The sequence below is a fragment of the Physeter macrocephalus genome, chromosome 8, assembly GCF_002837175.3.
Source record: "Physeter macrocephalus isolate SW-GA chromosome 8, ASM283717v5, whole genome shotgun sequence".
Taxonomy (NCBI): domain Eukaryota; kingdom Metazoa; phylum Chordata; class Mammalia; order Artiodactyla; family Physeteridae; genus Physeter; species Physeter macrocephalus.
This window is the reverse complement of record NC_041221.1, coordinates 137183156-137199266: the sequence shown is the minus strand read 5'-3', so window position 1 is coordinate 137199266 and position 16111 is coordinate 137183156. Positions and strand designations below refer to the sequence as shown.

At 51.0% G+C, this 16111-nt stretch overlaps 2 protein-coding genes across 18 annotated transcripts in view; one reads left to right on the top strand and one right to left on the bottom strand.

The window, feature by feature from the left end:
- The window catches only part of LOC129392350 (protein diaphanous homolog 1-like), a 42497-nt gene extending 31372 nt beyond the window's left edge, over positions 1-11125 (top strand). Inside the window, exons 9-13 of the mRNA XM_055086810.1 lie at positions 184-347; positions 480-615; positions 2796-2882; positions 7447-7493; positions 9181-11125. Coding sequence (XP_054942785.1) covers positions 184-347; positions 480-615; positions 2796-2882; positions 7447-7493; positions 9181-9219 — 473 coding nt within the window. The 3' untranslated portion in view covers positions 9220-11125. The remainder of the gene's footprint in view (positions 1-183; positions 348-479; positions 616-2795; positions 2883-7446; positions 7494-9180) is intronic.
- A 1973-nt stretch (positions 11126-13098) lies between these two features.
- Positions 13099-16111, bottom strand: part of LOC102983402 (protocadherin gamma-C4) — a 169933-nt gene continuing 166920 nt past the window's right edge. For 13 of the 17 annotated variants that reach the window (XM_024123525.3, XM_024123534.3, XM_024123540.3 and 10 more), the window contains one exon: positions 13099-15133. In XM_024123525.3, the coding sequence (XP_023979293.1) occupies positions 14907-15133 (227 nt within the window). In that variant the 3' untranslated portion in view covers positions 13099-14906. The remainder of the gene's footprint in view (positions 15134-16111) is intronic. The other 4 variants (XM_055086808.1, XM_024123566.3, XM_028493321.2 and 1 more) reach the window with 2 other exon arrangements.

Below are 16111 nucleotides of genomic sequence, written 5' to 3'. Positions count from 1 at the left end.
AATACCATAGTTTATGGATAACCATTCCCGTTTTGGATGTTTAGATTGCTTCTGGGTTTTGCTAATATGAACAGCGCTGTGTTGCGCATCCTTGTGCATGCCAGTACACATCTGTGAATCGTCCTCAGGGCTAGAGAAGTGGGTCTGCTTCCTGGTGTTGGTTCTTTACTCTCTGGCTGCACAGCTTTGTGAAGGATGCACAGGAACAGTATAACAAGCTGCGGATGATGCACTCTAACATGGAGACGCTCTATAAGGAGCTGGGCGAGTACTTCCTCTTTGACCCCAAGAAGGTGTCTGTGGAAGAATTCTTCATGGATCTGCACAACTTTAAGAATATGTTTGTGGTAAGCAGGGTATACCTGCCGACTGAAGCTTTCGTGGACCTTTCTCACTTTCCACTGTGTTCATGTTGGTTGGTGGTGGGTGTGTACATGTGTGAGTGCATACATGCCCACGTGTTCATTTTTCCCCCACAGCAAGCAGTCAAGGAGAACCAGAAGCGGCGGGAGACAGAGGAGAAGATGCGGCGAGCAAAACTGGCCAAGGAGAAGGCAGAGAAGGAGCGGCTGGAGAAGCAGCAGAAGAGAGAGCAGCTCATAGACATGAATGCTGGTAAGAAGCGAAGGCGAAGGGCCGATGGGTTGAGACAGGAACATTTGGAAGGCTTCTCTGTCTAGAGTCTAGAGGCCAGAGAACAGCTTATGTCTGAGCTCAACTCCTGGCAAATGATTTTTGTCAGCCTTCTTCCTCCACGATCCTGATGCTGGACTTTAACCCCGACTCCGTTACATGCACGTTCCAGTGCTCGACTCTCAGTTTTTTCCCTCCTTTGCTGGTTCTGCATTGCCTCATCTCCCCAGTGATTTAGTATTGCTGTAACATGTACTCTCGCCTTCTGCCTGTCCAAAAATTTCCCCGTCCAGTTTTCATACCCTCTGGTACATCTTTTGTTCTTTTTCCCAAACTGTTTTCCTGGCCCTGCTCCTGTCTTTTAATGGCTTGCCTTCTCTTAGAGAACAGCTTATGTCTGAGCTCAACTCCTGGCAAATGATTTTTGTCAGCCTTCTTCCTCCACGATCCTGATGCTGGACTTTAACCCCGACTCCGTTACATGCACGTTCCAGTGCTCGACTCTCAGTTTTTTCCCTCCTTTGCTGGTTCTGCATTGCCTCATCTCCCCAGTGATTTAGTATTGCTGTAACATGTACTCTCGCCTTCTGCCTGTCCAAAAATTTCCCCGTCCAGTTTTCATACCCTCTGGTACATCTTTTGTTCTTTTTCCCAAACTGTTTTCCTGGCCCTGCTCCTTCTCTTTCTGCTTATTTCACCAAGTATTGTGTCCCCAGTACCTCAGCACAGTTGTACACACCTATCAGATTGTAAATGGATTGAACTTCTGGAAAGGGGGCAGGGGAGCTGGCCACCCTCTTCTTTCTTGCAGAATCTCTATTTCACTCTCAGAAGCATGTCTTTGTTGAAACATATGGCCTCAATTACTGGCCCTCTGTTTCCTGTTTCTACTTCTTTCCTGCTGCTGACTCCCTGCCCCTCTCTGGCTGCTCTCTCTGTGGGCAGCGGAAATCCAGCATCCACTGCACACAGCCCTGAGCTGGTGCCACCCTTCTTGAACCTGAGGGGCTACGAGCCATCTAAGTAAAGAGGTTCTCTGGGCTGCTGGGTCTGGCAAGAATCCATGCTTTGCTGAGCACGAGAGGCAAGGGCTGCTCTGACACTCCTGCTCCCGGGGACTTCTCTTTGTGGCACGACCAGGGACCTGAAGCAGCAGAACTGCCTGCATTTCTGTCTTTTCTTTATACTTTCTTGGGAAGTTCCCCTGCCCTTACTCCAGTTGTATATGTAATGCCATTAAAAAAAGCCCACACTAAGTATCCTTCATCTTCCCCCATTCTCCCCAGGCCTCTAGGCTTTGTCCCCAGTTACTGTTTAGGACGTAAAAGGGAAAGGTGGACTCCAGCTGATCTGTGGGACAGTCGTCAGGCAGCGCAGGGGAGCCTGCCCTGGTCCATGTCCCCAAGGGCAAGCACATGAGATTCGAATGTAGGTCAGCTGCACTGGTGGTGTTTGGCCAGCAGGCGGCACTGGGAGCAGTGAGCCCAGCCTTGTGGCTGGCAGCCTACCGGCTCCGAGGGATTTCACAGTTTCAGATTTCACCACCCTGAGCTGTTGCCATGGAAACGGAGTGGGCTGGAATAAGGATTCTACATTAACTCTTTGTATTCCAACCAGAAGCTCCTCTTAGATGCAGAGCTGACTTCTGGAAGATGCAGCCACTGGGGGCAGTACTTAAGTGAAATACACTCTTGATCAGTGGTCTCTCATCTTTCCTCAGCCGTGCTCTGAAACTGGAACCAGGCTTTCCCTGAGAGGTTTATGTAAACTGGGGTGAAACGCTTCAGGATAAATAGAGAGCGATATAGTTCCTTATTAATGTCATAATCCTGGTCTCTGTACGTATCCCAGTCTTGCAGTCAGGCAGGTCTGCACTTCTCTGTGCTAGTTCTGATGCGGGTGGGAAGGGAGGAGGGCACTGCAGGAAAATTATCCAAGGTTTGCAGTGGTTGATAACCAGTGAAACCTTTTGTTTTAACCATTTTCAAACAGACACAAGTAAACATGGCCGGTGAGACTTGAGGTTGAGCCCTCGGTGTGCTCTGAGCCCTGAGAAACTGTGGGCAAGGGCAAGCAATGCAGTAGCAGTGCATTTTTTGTGGGGCTCAACACGAGTGCTACTCGGGCTAAAGAGCTTACATCTCCGTCTTTGTTCATGACAGAGGGCGATGAGACAGGTGTGATGGACAGTCTTCTGGAAGCCCTGCAGTCAGGCGCAGCATTCCGGCGGAAGAGAGGACCCCGTCAGGGTAAGTCAGCAAATGGAGCCCAGCCTGTGTGTTGAAGGAAGGCAGTGAGGCCTCTCTGTTCCTGGTCCTGCCTGTCTTGGGCTAACGAGCAGGTAATGATGTTCTGAGGGTTTAGAAACTTCCCCACAATAGTCCCTGCATCTAGAGTGGATTACCTAGTCCTCTTCCAACCATGTTAGAAAGTACTGACTTGGAGAACTAGGACTTGAGGGACTGACAACAGATACTACATTTGATTATTCTTGTGTCTCTCCTCATTCTTGAAGCAGAAACATAGAATAAACAAACCACTGTGCAGGGCACAGAGATTTGAGGAGACGTTTGTGTGTATATGAACAAAAAAATTGATGTAAATTCAAAACTGTACATTAGATGTAGGAATATAGAGAAAATAAGTCAAGAGTCCTTACTCTCAGCTTCACAAGCAGAAGAGATAGGGAGAATAATAGAAAGTATAGAATCCTATAGAGAGAAGGCTAGGCATCATTCTCCCCAGATGTAAGAATGTAGAGGAGCATCTCAACCGAAGGATTGTGCTATGTCTGAAAGCCGCCTTTTTCTTGGGTGTAATTGGCCTCCACTGCACTTGCCTACCCCATTTACTCCCCCGCAGCCTCTTCTCCCGACCTTCAGAAGATTTAAGTGGATTATGTTGAGCCAGAGCCTCTAAGAATTACTATGGGGATAGGAGGACAAATGATCCAGGCATTAGTATGGGGAAGGATCAACGGTTAAATTGCCTTTGAGGGAAGTATATAGTGGCCAAGAGACTGGTCCAGAAGAAGGTATGGCCAAAGCTACTCCTCATGACCTGCACCACTGAGTCTGGTGAAGGCCCTTTGGGGCTAGGCATGATGGCTTCGTTCCTAGGTTGAAGGGTGGGCGTTACAGAAAAGGCAACATTAAGAGTTTGTACTTCTGAGGTGGTTTAAGCTATGTTCCCTGTTCCCTGGCTGATGCATTCTTTAGGCCTGTGTGATAGGAGCTTCACTTCAAGGTTATTGTACAGATGAGTTGTGTGGTTTGCTTTGGACACTGCTTAGCTATTAACAGTGGTATCTGTAGGACCTATAGTACCTGTCACAGCCTGTAAAGGTGACCTTACGATCAAGGGTACGGAGCATGTTAGCCCACACAGAGTCAGCGTCCTGGCCCAAACATTGTAGATCACTGTGAGTTTCTTCGTGAATGGCTGACTGCCTGTTTCTGCCAATACTCGGAATACCCAGAGGGAAATTCCCTCGGAGGGCTCTTCTGTAGGACTTCAGAACCTGCCCTAAACAGAAGAATCCCTCATTACAACTCTTACCTATTTTCTGGCATCCTCTGAGTACAGGCTTTCTGGAGACGAGGAGAGGTGAGTGTGATGGACTGACTTAGGTCTTTCTGGGATAGCGTGTTTAGTCGTATAGATCTAGGTTTGGGCAGAGTATGAAGCTAGTGGTATTTTTGGTGTGTTTAGTCTTTAGAGATTCTTGCGACATTGTTTCCTCCCCACCATATAAGGTGATGTGGCCTGACATTAAGCGTTTCTAGGTAAACAAAAATACATTGCCTCTCCCTATTTTCCTCTATCCTCTCAGCTAAGTGCCAGTCTTCACTGGACTTTGGTGGGGAATTCCCTTTTAAGCTTCTTCCTGTGGAACTAAACCAGAATCCCAGATGCTTCCTGGACACAGGCAGCCAGACATCAGTGGCTTCCCTCTCCTGGAAGGCCCCATTCTCTACTTCTTCCCAAGTGAGAAACCGGGACTTACAGGCCGAGGAAGCAGGGATTTTGTTAGAACCTAACTTTTCAGCAGAGGACCTGATTCAGTCAAAGTACTGTTTCCCAGTGCAAGAAGGACTAGGAGGAGATTTTGAAGCAAAAAGAAGGTGAAAATGAGAACTGTATACTTTTTAAATTGGCTCCATCTTGTATCCTTATCTTTCTGGGCTCTGGGGTCACTAAACACACCGAACATACCTGGGAGAGTCAGGGGAGACATTTCTAGTTACCCTGGTAACCCCTGTAGACATTGGTACATTCATTTCCGAGAAAGTGACATGGCCTTCCATTAAACATAAACAGAAGGCCAGGCATCACAGTAGAGTGCAAAGAGCATAGGACTAGGTAGGCATCAGAAGACCCAATGTCACATCCAACTGATGCTGTCTAGATTACCTGAGACACGTTTCTGGGACTCAATTTCTTCACGTCTAAAATAAGAGTTGGGGTAGAGTGGTCTCCAGGGCCCTTTATAGCTTTAGTATTTTTTTTTTTGTACAGTGACGGTAGGATTAAGAGGAGAAGAAAAGAAAGAGACTGGACCCAGAAGGCCACATTGTAAAACTATAAAGGTTTCCCTCACTGGCTGCTGGACTTAGCTGGTCCACCCAGTGCTTGGCTGTCTGACTGTTCCTGCTGACTGACTGATTTGAGCTAAAAACCGAAGCACTATTATGCAGGTCTGCCTCACAGCCCTCCTCCGTCCCAGAAAGGCAGCTGTCCATATTGAAAGACACAGCCTTTGCCCTGGGATTTAAAGGAATGTTTAAAAAACATCTTCTGGTCTCTGGAGACCTGAGGGAGTGACCAGTATACAAAGACCCATTGAGGGGGTGGAAGAGGAGCGTTACTATCAGGGCTGGTTCATTAAAAGTGACATGTAAACTGCTGTGATCTGCAGGGTGTGGGAGAACAATGCTTTGAGTGTCAAGGGGAAGAATCCATGTGATTGTATTACAGCTACTATTTCAGGCTGATGATTGAGTCAGCTTGTGGTTTTAATGACTCAACTTTATCTCCATGTCTGAATTGTGGCTTCTTATATACAGGCCATCTGCTCACTGGGATAAAAGTCAAGGAAAGAAAGAAATTCATCTCCCTCTCCCTTTCCTTCCCTCTGCCACTTCCCAGCTTCCCGCTAAGCTCTCCCTACACTGATAGAACCTTAGAGTTGGGACCAGCGCTAAAGACCTCCAATGATTAGCATCTCACCTTCTCGTAGGTAACAGGACTTGAGACCCAGATAAGGTCTTGCCAAGAGCTACAGAACTGGCTAATGATAGAGCCAGAACTGTAACCCACTGTTGTGAATCCAAGTCCAGGAATATTTCCACTAAGCCTATGTGAGGAGCAGGAGATGACAGCGAGCCCTCTGTGTAGGCCAGAAATACTCTTTCATACCTTCCGGCAAGGAGAGCCCTGGACATAGTGAAATTGCTTCAGGGAGTCTTCCAGTGACCACCTGTCCAGAGAGGTTAAGAGTATATCCTCTACCACCACTATTTCTCCCTCCACTTTTGTAAAAATAGGACAGGAATTATAATTAGGAGTGTTGTAGACAATAATGAGTTCTTTAGGATGGTAATGACTGCCCCATCTGTCCTAGTTTCCTCTTCCCTAAGGAAGCTTATTAACGAGTACTTCCTCCTTAGTAGTAGTTCCTAGCCTGTGTGTTATAAATATCTTTTTTCCAAATCATTAACCTTTTTCCAATTCATCTATACTAGTGTTATATTTCGCTGGTGTTTTTATGTAGCTCACCCCTAACTTCTAGAAATCTGGCCTCAGATAGCTTTGGCCAGTGTCTCAGGATTGTTCCCTTTCCCCCACAGTCTGTGGGACTACTAGGAATTAATAATCCTCCCTGGTCCCATAGAGTCAAAATATGTATCTGCTTCTGTGGCTACTTTTCAATCGTCTTAACAAGTACCCAAGTTAGGGAAGGGCTGGGAGAGGTTGTCTTCTGGATAGTCAAGCTGTTCAGCATAACTGTGGCCCTGAAGCCAGAGTGGCAGCCAGGATTCCTCGATTCTGTTCCCGGTTCCAACAAGAGTTTTTTTTCTCTTTTCTGATTCTGACCTTAGGCCACATCACGTCCATGCCTAGTATACCTACCTTCTAGGCTTAAAAGGGAAATTTTGGTCTTTCCTGACTTACCATCCACTCAGTTTTTATGAAATCCACAATGCATCAGAAGCTTTTTGAATCTAGGAAAATATAGAGACGTGCTTGATAAGGTACAACTGGTATCTTCTTAGTTTTAGAGGAAGAAACCAAAGAGAGAAACAGCTGAAGATACTTCACACTTGTACTTTGACTTTTCCCATGTTGTCCAAGATAGGTGTTCCTGAAGACCCAGTGTTCCTTTTCCCTGGGTCCAGAGTCAGAAATTATTTTAACATATACTTACCCCTGGAGTCACACACACACACAAATATAGTTGGAGTATTTTCTCAGCTGCTCGTGACTGAATTCAAAGGAGCAGCAAAGTGATAATCAAGCCACTGACTTTTCTGGACATGACAAGTAGGGTCCTAGAGAAGGGAGTATTCCAAAAAAAAGAGCAGAAACTCAGCAGGTCTGAGGAAGATTTTGCTGGAGATAGGAGACCATCCTAGTCGCACTCCTACGGGCCCTTTTCCTCCCCCATCCGTCACTGAGGCATCATTACACGTTCATAATCCGAGGAGTAGTTTGTGTGAAACCCTGGAGTCTTGGTCCCACACCTTCCCCCGTAACCAGATGAGCCCTGTGCCTGCCAGCCAGGGTCTTCACTATTCTTTCTCCTCTTGGTAGACAATCCTGTCCATCCCTGGGAGGAGGAGGAGGAGACCTGTAAATTGGTAACCTGTGGGCGTGCTGTGTGCTCCCAGCTGACCCGCGGGTAGCCTCTGCCTTGTGAACACAGTGGCTCTGGGTCATGTTTCTGCAGAGGCTGACAGCCCTGGTGAAGACCTGGGCCCTCTGACCCTGTTTGGCTTCCGTCCCACCTAAAGCTTTTTGCTGGTCTCAAGGAGGCAAAGTGGACACTTTGTTCACCGACTCTTCTGGACCTCTTCCTTCCTGCTCGTGCCCTGCCGCTGCCCTGTCCTGCATTTAGGAGTGCTGGCCTTCTCGCCTCTGTCTCTGCTTCTTTAAGGTTTAGGCACTGCTTTCTCCACCCAGCTTTCCCATGACCCAGCAAGCTGTTATCTTTTTTGTTTGTTTGTTTGTTTTTTAACTGGATATAAATCACATACCTAAAATTCACCCTTCTAAAGTATACAATTTAGTGTTTTTTAGCATATTCACAAGGTTGTGCAACCAGCACCACTAATTCCACAACATTTCATGACCCCAAAAAGAAACCCCATACCCATTCTCCCTGCGCCTAGGCCCTGGCAACCACAAACCTACTTTGTCTCTGGATTTGCCCATTCTAGAGATTTTACAGAAATGGAATTATAGCATCTGTGGCCTTTGTGTCCGGCTTCTTTCACCCCTGGCAGGCAGCTCTTTGGGACCTGCAGTCTCTCTGCGCTACTTGTAGGGCATGGGAAGAGGCAGACAGCATGAGATGGGCATGGTCCCAAGGAACGGCTTTCTTGTTGAGGATACTGGGACCATAAATGTGGATTCCATGAATGAATATGAGAGTTTTGGGGATGACGCCCAGGAGTTAGGACAGTAACTCATGGATTGGTTTTTCTCTTCCTATTTAGGGTAGCAACTGAAGCTTCACTATCCCTTAGCCAATTGGGCTAAGATTTCTTTGTGGGGTTCATCCTGGCCATCCTTGACCCCAGCTCTGCTTTCCCTGACATACCTTTCGCTACCCCTCCCCCTACACACACCCACACACACATATTGCACACCTTGTAGAGCCCTTGGCATTTGGATCGTGCTGCTGCCCTTGAAGAGGTGGAAAAGAGCTCAGCGTGTGGGCGCGGCGAGAGGGAGGGAGGGTTGGTGGAACCCAGGCGAGTGTGGCATCATGTGACGTCAGTGCATGGCTGCTGCTCCTCTTTGCGGGAGTCCCTCTGGCCGCCTGCTAAAGGCCTTCCTCCGCTTGGGACAACCCTGCCCAGGGCTGACTGAAAGTGATTTTGGCCTAGGAGCTTCCTGAGAACTGCCAAGAAAACAAACATAATAACTGTTTACTAAGCTTGAGTCTGTTTACTTCCAACAACCCTCTGATGAGAAAACAGGTTTTGAGTACTTCTCTCTCTTTACATTACACTGCTGATACTTGAACTCCGTTGTGTCTGTGTAGCTGTATTCAAACTTTTTACTACTTTTCACACAGGAACTCAAGAGCTTGCTCTCCTACCTGTACCGTACTCGCATATTCCCTGCTTGCCCCCCTCCCCACCGCAAAGGTATCTTCCATGTGTTCCTGGCTTTCTTCCCCTCCTTCTTCAAAAGAAGGGCCTCTGAACTGGACAGGGCCGCCACGTGTGCATGGCTTCTGGCCGAGTATCTGCCGTAGAGATCGATAGGGATTCGAAACTGGCCTTCCATGGACGAGATCTCTCATGTCTTCTCTTGCAGGCAACAGGAAGGTTGGGTGTGCAGCCATATCTCAGCTAGAATCAGTGCTGACCAGGGACGATGCCATAACCTGTGTTCCCGCCAAGATGTCCAAGAAGAGCGAGGAAGTCCCCACCATCCTTGAGGAGGCCAAGGAGTTGCTCGGCCGTGCAAGCTAAGCCAGGTCCTGGGGCCATGGCAGCTCCTCAGTGGAGCTCCAGACTGTCCCTGCCCTGCAGCATGTGCCTGAAGGGTCACAGAGATATTCCTCTGCGGTGGCCACTCCCATCACCTTGACCCCATCTTTGTCTCCAGCCTGCTGCTCTCTGTACATCATCACACACAGCTTCAGCTGCCTGGAGGCCAGAAGGAAAGGGCAGTGTGGGGAGGCCTGAGGCCAACCCAGCCAGCTCTGGCTCTCTTATTACCAAAGCAGGCTCTGTGTTTGCTGCCTTAACCCCAAGTGTCTCCTCTGTTCTCCGTGGCCTCATCTCAGACAAGGCCCCACCTGCTTTCTCAGCCCCTACCTTTCCCGTAGGCTTTTGCTGGGTTTGTGCTTTTCTTTGGTGTTTTCTCTGGCCCTGAGAACAGCATGGGCTGATGAACCTTTGGGCTCTGTCCCTCCTTTCATTGCTGTCACCCCCCCTCCCCACTCTTCCTGCCCCTGGCTCTTGTTATCACTAGGCGTGTGGCATTGGGAGATGCTTCCAAGGAAGTGGGGAGCAAATCCCCCTTATCCCACTTTTTGGGAAAGGCCTCCCAAAACAAAAAGAACCTGGACCACTTTTATCTGTTCTCCTGTGGCCTAGGCCAGAGCCGAGGGCAGGCAGGCATGGCACAGGTGGGACCTGCCCCCAGCCTGCTGCCATGCTCTGTGCCCTGGCCTCTCTGGACCCTCTGCACCAGCCCTAGGCTACTGAGCCACAGGCCCTTCTCACGCCCTCCCTAGAGCTTTGGTGCATCTCATCCCAACACCTTATCCTCTGTCTCCAGGGAAATGGGAGGTGGAGCCTCCTGGCTGAGAAATTGTTTTGCAAAAGGATCTATTTTTATATGAATTTTTTTTTTTTTTTTTTTTATTAAGGAAAATAACTCTTCCTTCCTCCTTTCCCCTCCATAATGTAAGAGGCTTTGAGGGCAGGTTCCAGAGTCCCTGGGATTTCTCCCCACAAGCCTCAATTCTGAACAAGCCCCTGGACTTCCACCTCAGCCCTCAAGCCTCTGGGACCTTGAGGCCAGTGCAGACTCTCTCTCCCAGCATCTGACTCTGGGGCAAGGGGAAGCTCTTCTCTTGTTGAGCTGGACCAGGCCTAAGAGTAGTGGGAGCTCTGAAACGACAAGAGTTTTTATAAATTTAATATATTTATCAAGCCAAATGTGCAAATGCTAACTGGCCACTCTGGAGCAGTGCGCACAGGCTGTGCCCCACCCTGCTCTCTTCTCTGCAGTGGGCAGGCCAGACTCTTTGGCGGTCCCAGCCACAGGAAGCTCAGATTCTCCGGTCAAGGTGACACTTTGCCCTCCTGTGCTCCTTTCAGCTTCCCACCCCTGGGAGAGAGAGAATGGCACTGGTAGGGCCTGGCACTAAAAGTACAGTTATTAGAGCAAGGGGGAGCTTAGGAGACCTAAGGGCGCCTGCAGGGAGGCCTTGAGGCCCGGAAGGAGGGTTCTGGTTGTTAGAGCCTGTGTGTGAAGGGGCAACAGCAGCTCCTTTGAGCTATTTCTGGGAGGACCGTGGTATAGGGGCCTGCTGCTCCCCTAGGTCCCCTCCTCCCTGCTGACATCTGGGGCTTTGACCCTTTCTTTTTTAATCTACTTTTGCTAAGATGCATTTAATAATAATAATAAAAAAGGGACAAAATGCAAACCTGTTCCCCTCACCTCTTGGGCTTCTGGGATGTCATCACCTCCAGTTTGTTGGGTTTGTTTCCAACTGTTGTTAATAAAGCATTGAAACAGTACTGCCTTACCGCTTCCTTTGTGAATTTCTGAACTATCTGTCTTCACTCTCATCCAGGCTTCTCCACTCTTGTCCTGCCTCAAGCCCGACTGACCTGACAAAATCATCAAAAGGGTGCCGGCACCTTCATGTGCCAGACACTACGGTTGGGCGCAGGGCTAGAACTGATTCATACATAGTGGCTTCTGTCCCGCCATTTGCCCTCTGTAAAGGAGTAGGGCCCCAGTTCAGCCCCCCTACCCTTCCACATTGCTGCCTCTTGGCTTGGAACCCTTTTCTTGGATTCAGTTCTGGGACCGCACCTCCCCATGACCCCACACTTCACATGCAGTTTCCTGGCAGTACCTGTGCCTCTTTTGCTAAGGGAAACCTATGACTGCCATTCTGCCATTCTCCCGTATTCCCCTCCCACACTCACTTTTGGTGTCCACAGACCACATTCCAGGCTAGGGCTTACCCTGGGGTGGAAACTTGAGCCTGCCCAGCAGAGGTCAAAAGACAGAGGTCATGCTCCAGGTGACTTGATGCTCACAGAGCCAGACTTGTTTGAGCACACTGTGACCTGCACAAAGAAATCTTACAAACCAGGTCCAGAACAGAAAGGGAAGGGCTTGGAGAGGAACCACAAACCCATTTGGGCAGGCTCTGGAACTGGAAATAAAAGCCTCTTAAGTAGCCCTGGAGCCTGGGCAGCTGCCTCCCTAGTATGGCTGGGGAGGTGGAGGTGGGTTCCCTGCCTCCTTCTTCCCTACCCCCAGAGGCCACGCGTTTCTGGCTTAGAGCTGTATAGGCACACATACCAATTAGGGGACCGACCAACCACAGCTGCTCACGCGCTTTGCCAGTCTCCTGCCGTGCCTGGAATAGAACCCAGGCGACCAGCACCCCGCCCTCTGCAGCCTGGCTCTCGGAAACAAAACCCTGCTTCCATCTCAGCAGCCACGCACACCACCCTTCCTCCCACGCAAGAAAGCCGCCCCCAGACGCTTACCTAGTTGGAAGCCTTGGTTTCCATGACAACAGACTTCAGAAGCTGGCAGACCGCTTGACCGGCTCTGGGAGAGTACAGAGGACACCCAGAGACAGCCACCCCCAACCCTGCGGTTGGGCATGCCCTTGCCCTCACCGACCCCCCTGAAAACCCCAATGGGTCTGTCTTTATGTCCTTCCGCCCCTTCCTCCCACTCTGTTGCCTGCAGCTTCTTTGGCGGCAGCAACCTCGAATCCCTCCTTGCTTCCAGGAGGCTGGAGGAGGCGGGAGACGGGCTAGGCGAGAAGTGAATGGAAAGGACGGAGAGAGGGAGAGAGGAAGGAGGGAGGGCATCTGCGCCTGCGGGCAATCTTATGTCCGCCATACCCTTTCTGTCCCCTTGACACCGCCCGCCACCCCCCTCCCCACCCGGTACACACGCATTTCCAGCCCCCTGGGAGGGAGGGTGGGGGAGGTGAGGGGTGTGGAGGAGGACTGGCAGAGGAGAGCCCACCCTCCTCCCGCGAAGCCTGGCAGGGCGCTCGGGGTGGTCATTTTAGCAGGGAAGGGGCGGAACTCAGGAAACGTCCACGGCCCCCTCTCCAGCTCTATTTGCCAGCCCGCGCCGCCCCCTCGCCCGGGTCTCCTCTTCTGCCTGGAGACAGCAGCGAACAGACAACTGAACCCGCGGCCGCACGCTGCCACGTCGCGCTCAGAAATCCCCTTCCCCACAGCGGACCCGCAAGCCGATTACACACACGCGGTACAGATCCACAAGCACCATTACGGTCAACGCACACCATTATATATATGCACGACGGTGTTGCCGCATTTAACAATTATACACAGACTCTCGGGCAATGACCCAAAACCAACACGCAACACAATAATCGCCTCCCGATCCCGCTCGTCTTCCAGCATACAACTCTGAGCTCATCACTTCATCCACACATGCCAGGAGCCCCCATCTTTTACATAGAAACGGTGAACCTTTCAGAAGAAATCTTTTAATTTTTTTCAAAGAAAAAAAGCCATATAAATATTAGAGTATAAAACTTGCGTGAGACACAGGAAGGGGGTGGGGTGGGGAGCTACGTGACTATGCAAAGAGAAGCGCTTAGAGGAGTCAGGACGCGGGAGGGGGTCGCCGCAGCGCGTGGACACAGCACAAAACACAGCACGGGCCGCCGCAGGCAGATTCGGGGACAGACGGCTGCGCGGAGCCCGCCGCCCGCGGCCCACTCGCCATTACGGAAAAGCACGCCGCACTACACTATTGGCTATTCTACACCAGCCGAAAGAGGGGGAGGGCTCTACACCACTGCAAGGGCCGGGGTGGGGTTCTCGCGAAGCCCCGCTGCGTGAACGGGACCCCGGGGGCAGAAGGGGTGGGCAGAGGAAGGTCTATGCACAAGGAGGCACTGGGGGACTTTAACCAGGCTCTGGCCACGAGGGAGCGGACTAGGGGCCTGGGCAGTGGCCTTCACAGAGAAGAAATGGCACCTGGCAAGGTGAAGGACTGGGGCTGCCGTTTGCAGGGGCCCTGTGGAGAAGCCCTGGTCCTGGGCTGACACTTTCCACTTGGTCCCTGCTCTAGCTCCTTTCCTTCCCAACCCAGGGACCAAAAATGGTCTAGCTGGCCCACCCTTCCTGCTGGGGCCACACTGATCCTTCCACCAGCAGCACCTCTGGAGTACCCAGCACCCACAGAGGCCCCTCTGACCTCTCCAGGGGACCTGGTCCCAAACCTGCTCGGAGCTTCCTTGGACCATAATGCCAGTTTAAATCCATTGGTGCCCATAGCTCAGCCCACCGCTGGCTGCCTGGGCTGCCCTGTATATGATAGATGAGGGTCCAGCCTGGTGCTTGGCTTATGGCTGGAATTTGGGGATCTGGTCAGTACCCAGGGGGCATACAGAGCCTGCTGCAAGACCCTGCTAACTGATGGATCAAGCTTTGTCCATCCCCCCATACACATACACACACACACACACACACACACACGCACGCACGCACGCACGCACGCGCGCGCCCTTCCCTTCTTTATCTTACCACCCCATACTGTCTTAGAACATGCAGTGAAGTCTCTTGTTTGGGGAGGGGGAAGTCACAGCATGCAGTGGGAACATCAAACAATGAAAAACAAAAGACTGGTCCCCAGGGTGTTGGGAAGAGGCATGGTAGCAAAATGCCCTCCCTAAATCCAGCAAGCATCAGTACCATGGGAATGGTGACCGTATCTCCCCAAACTTGAGCTTGGTCTCAGGTCCTGGAAGGAGGTGAAGGGATTGGCACCAAACCATGCTTTGGGGGAAGTTTGAGAATTGAAGGAGAGGCCAAGAGGTCATGATGCCCTTCCAACTCTTCAGAACTATGAGCCTTTTTAGGTCACCAGGTACCTCAACACCCCCAAACAACTTAAGAAAGAGGAGCTGTTGAGGAGGAGGGCGGGGTGGGTCGGGTAGGAGGGAGGCAGGGGATGGATGGGCCTGATTGAATTTGGAAGATGGAGGAGTTCAGCTGTAACTGAAGGGGGTGTGATAAATGGTGTCTACACTAACCCACTACCCCCATGGGCACAGCAACTGATTGGATGGGGGTTCCCAGCAGAACTCCCTTTGCATATTCAATCCCCTGGGGGCAGGGGAGGGGTGTTGACTGGGCACTTGTTTCTGTTTCCCAAGGGGAGCATGGCCTGGGCCCCTACCAGTATCCTGGGAGTGAGCCCTGAAAATCCGAGGCCTGGGCACAGCTAGGGAGAGGCTGGGCTGGTTGGGGAGGGAGGCTGCCCTGTGGCTCCAAGGCCTGGCCTCCGCATTACTTCTTCTCCTTCTTGCCCGACTTCTTCTTGCTGCCGTTGCCACCTGCCGGGGCCTTGCCATCTCGCTTGCCAGCTGCGTTGGTCAGAGTGGCATTGCTGCCGGGGATGTAGACGTTCTGGCGGTAGTCGGGCACGTGCTGCAGGGTGAACTGGGGTCCGTAGCGGGCACTCAAGCCCATGGTGCCGGCACCCCCTCCCAGGGTGGAGCTCCCATCAGCGGCTTCTGCAGAGACAAGGGAAGGTCAGGGGCTAAACTTCAGGGTCCCCAACAGTTACTCTCGTATAGCACAATCAGTTATAGCACTGGACACACCATCCCACCCACAAGGGGTAGGGCTAAGAGGCTCCAGAGTGACCGCCTAGGTTTCATTCCTAGTTCTTTTACCTACTAACTGTGATCCTAGTCAAGTGTACCTAACCTCCCTATGTCTCCTCAGTTTCCTGAACTGCAAAATGCGGATAATAATCGTACCTCTCTCTTCTGGTTTTCCTGAAGGATAACCAAGATTACATATGTAAAGCACGGAGACTAGTGACTTCAAACATGCTAGCTGTCATTTCTCTCAGGGCTGAGACACTGCTCTCAAGTCCTTGCCCTAGCGCTTCTCCAGGCAGCCTCTCTGGTCTCCACACTAGACCACAGACTCCTGGGGGGCCAAGACCATGGTTCATGCAGGTTCCTATCCTGTTCCACCCAGTGCCAAGCACAGAGCGGGCATTGAGTCGTTCTCTTGTGAGTTAGGAGTAGGTGCTTCTCCAGGGATTCATTTCATAACAGCAACCAGTGCCTACTGTGTGCCAACCACCTTGCTAGATGTTGCACCTGCGTGACGGCTTTTAACCTCAACTCAACACTCCAGGGACATGGGTGCTCTTATACCTGCTTTACAGATGAGAGAAGCAAGGGTCAGAGAAGGTAAAAGACTAGCCCAAGGCCTACCAGCCAGGACAGGTGAGAGCAGGGGTGAGGCCTAAGTGTATCTTAAGTATGCTGTAGGGTATGGTCACCACCACCACCACCAGAGGCCTGCACCTCATCTCTGCTCTGAGGATACAGGAGGGGGAGAGAGGCTGAGAAGATGATGATCCCAGGACCAGATGTCTTAGGTACAATGTAGGCACAGGCTCACAATGTCAGAGTGGGTGACATCAGAGAGAGCCCGTAGCCCAACTTCCCGTCCTGCATAAGAAGAAACTGGGG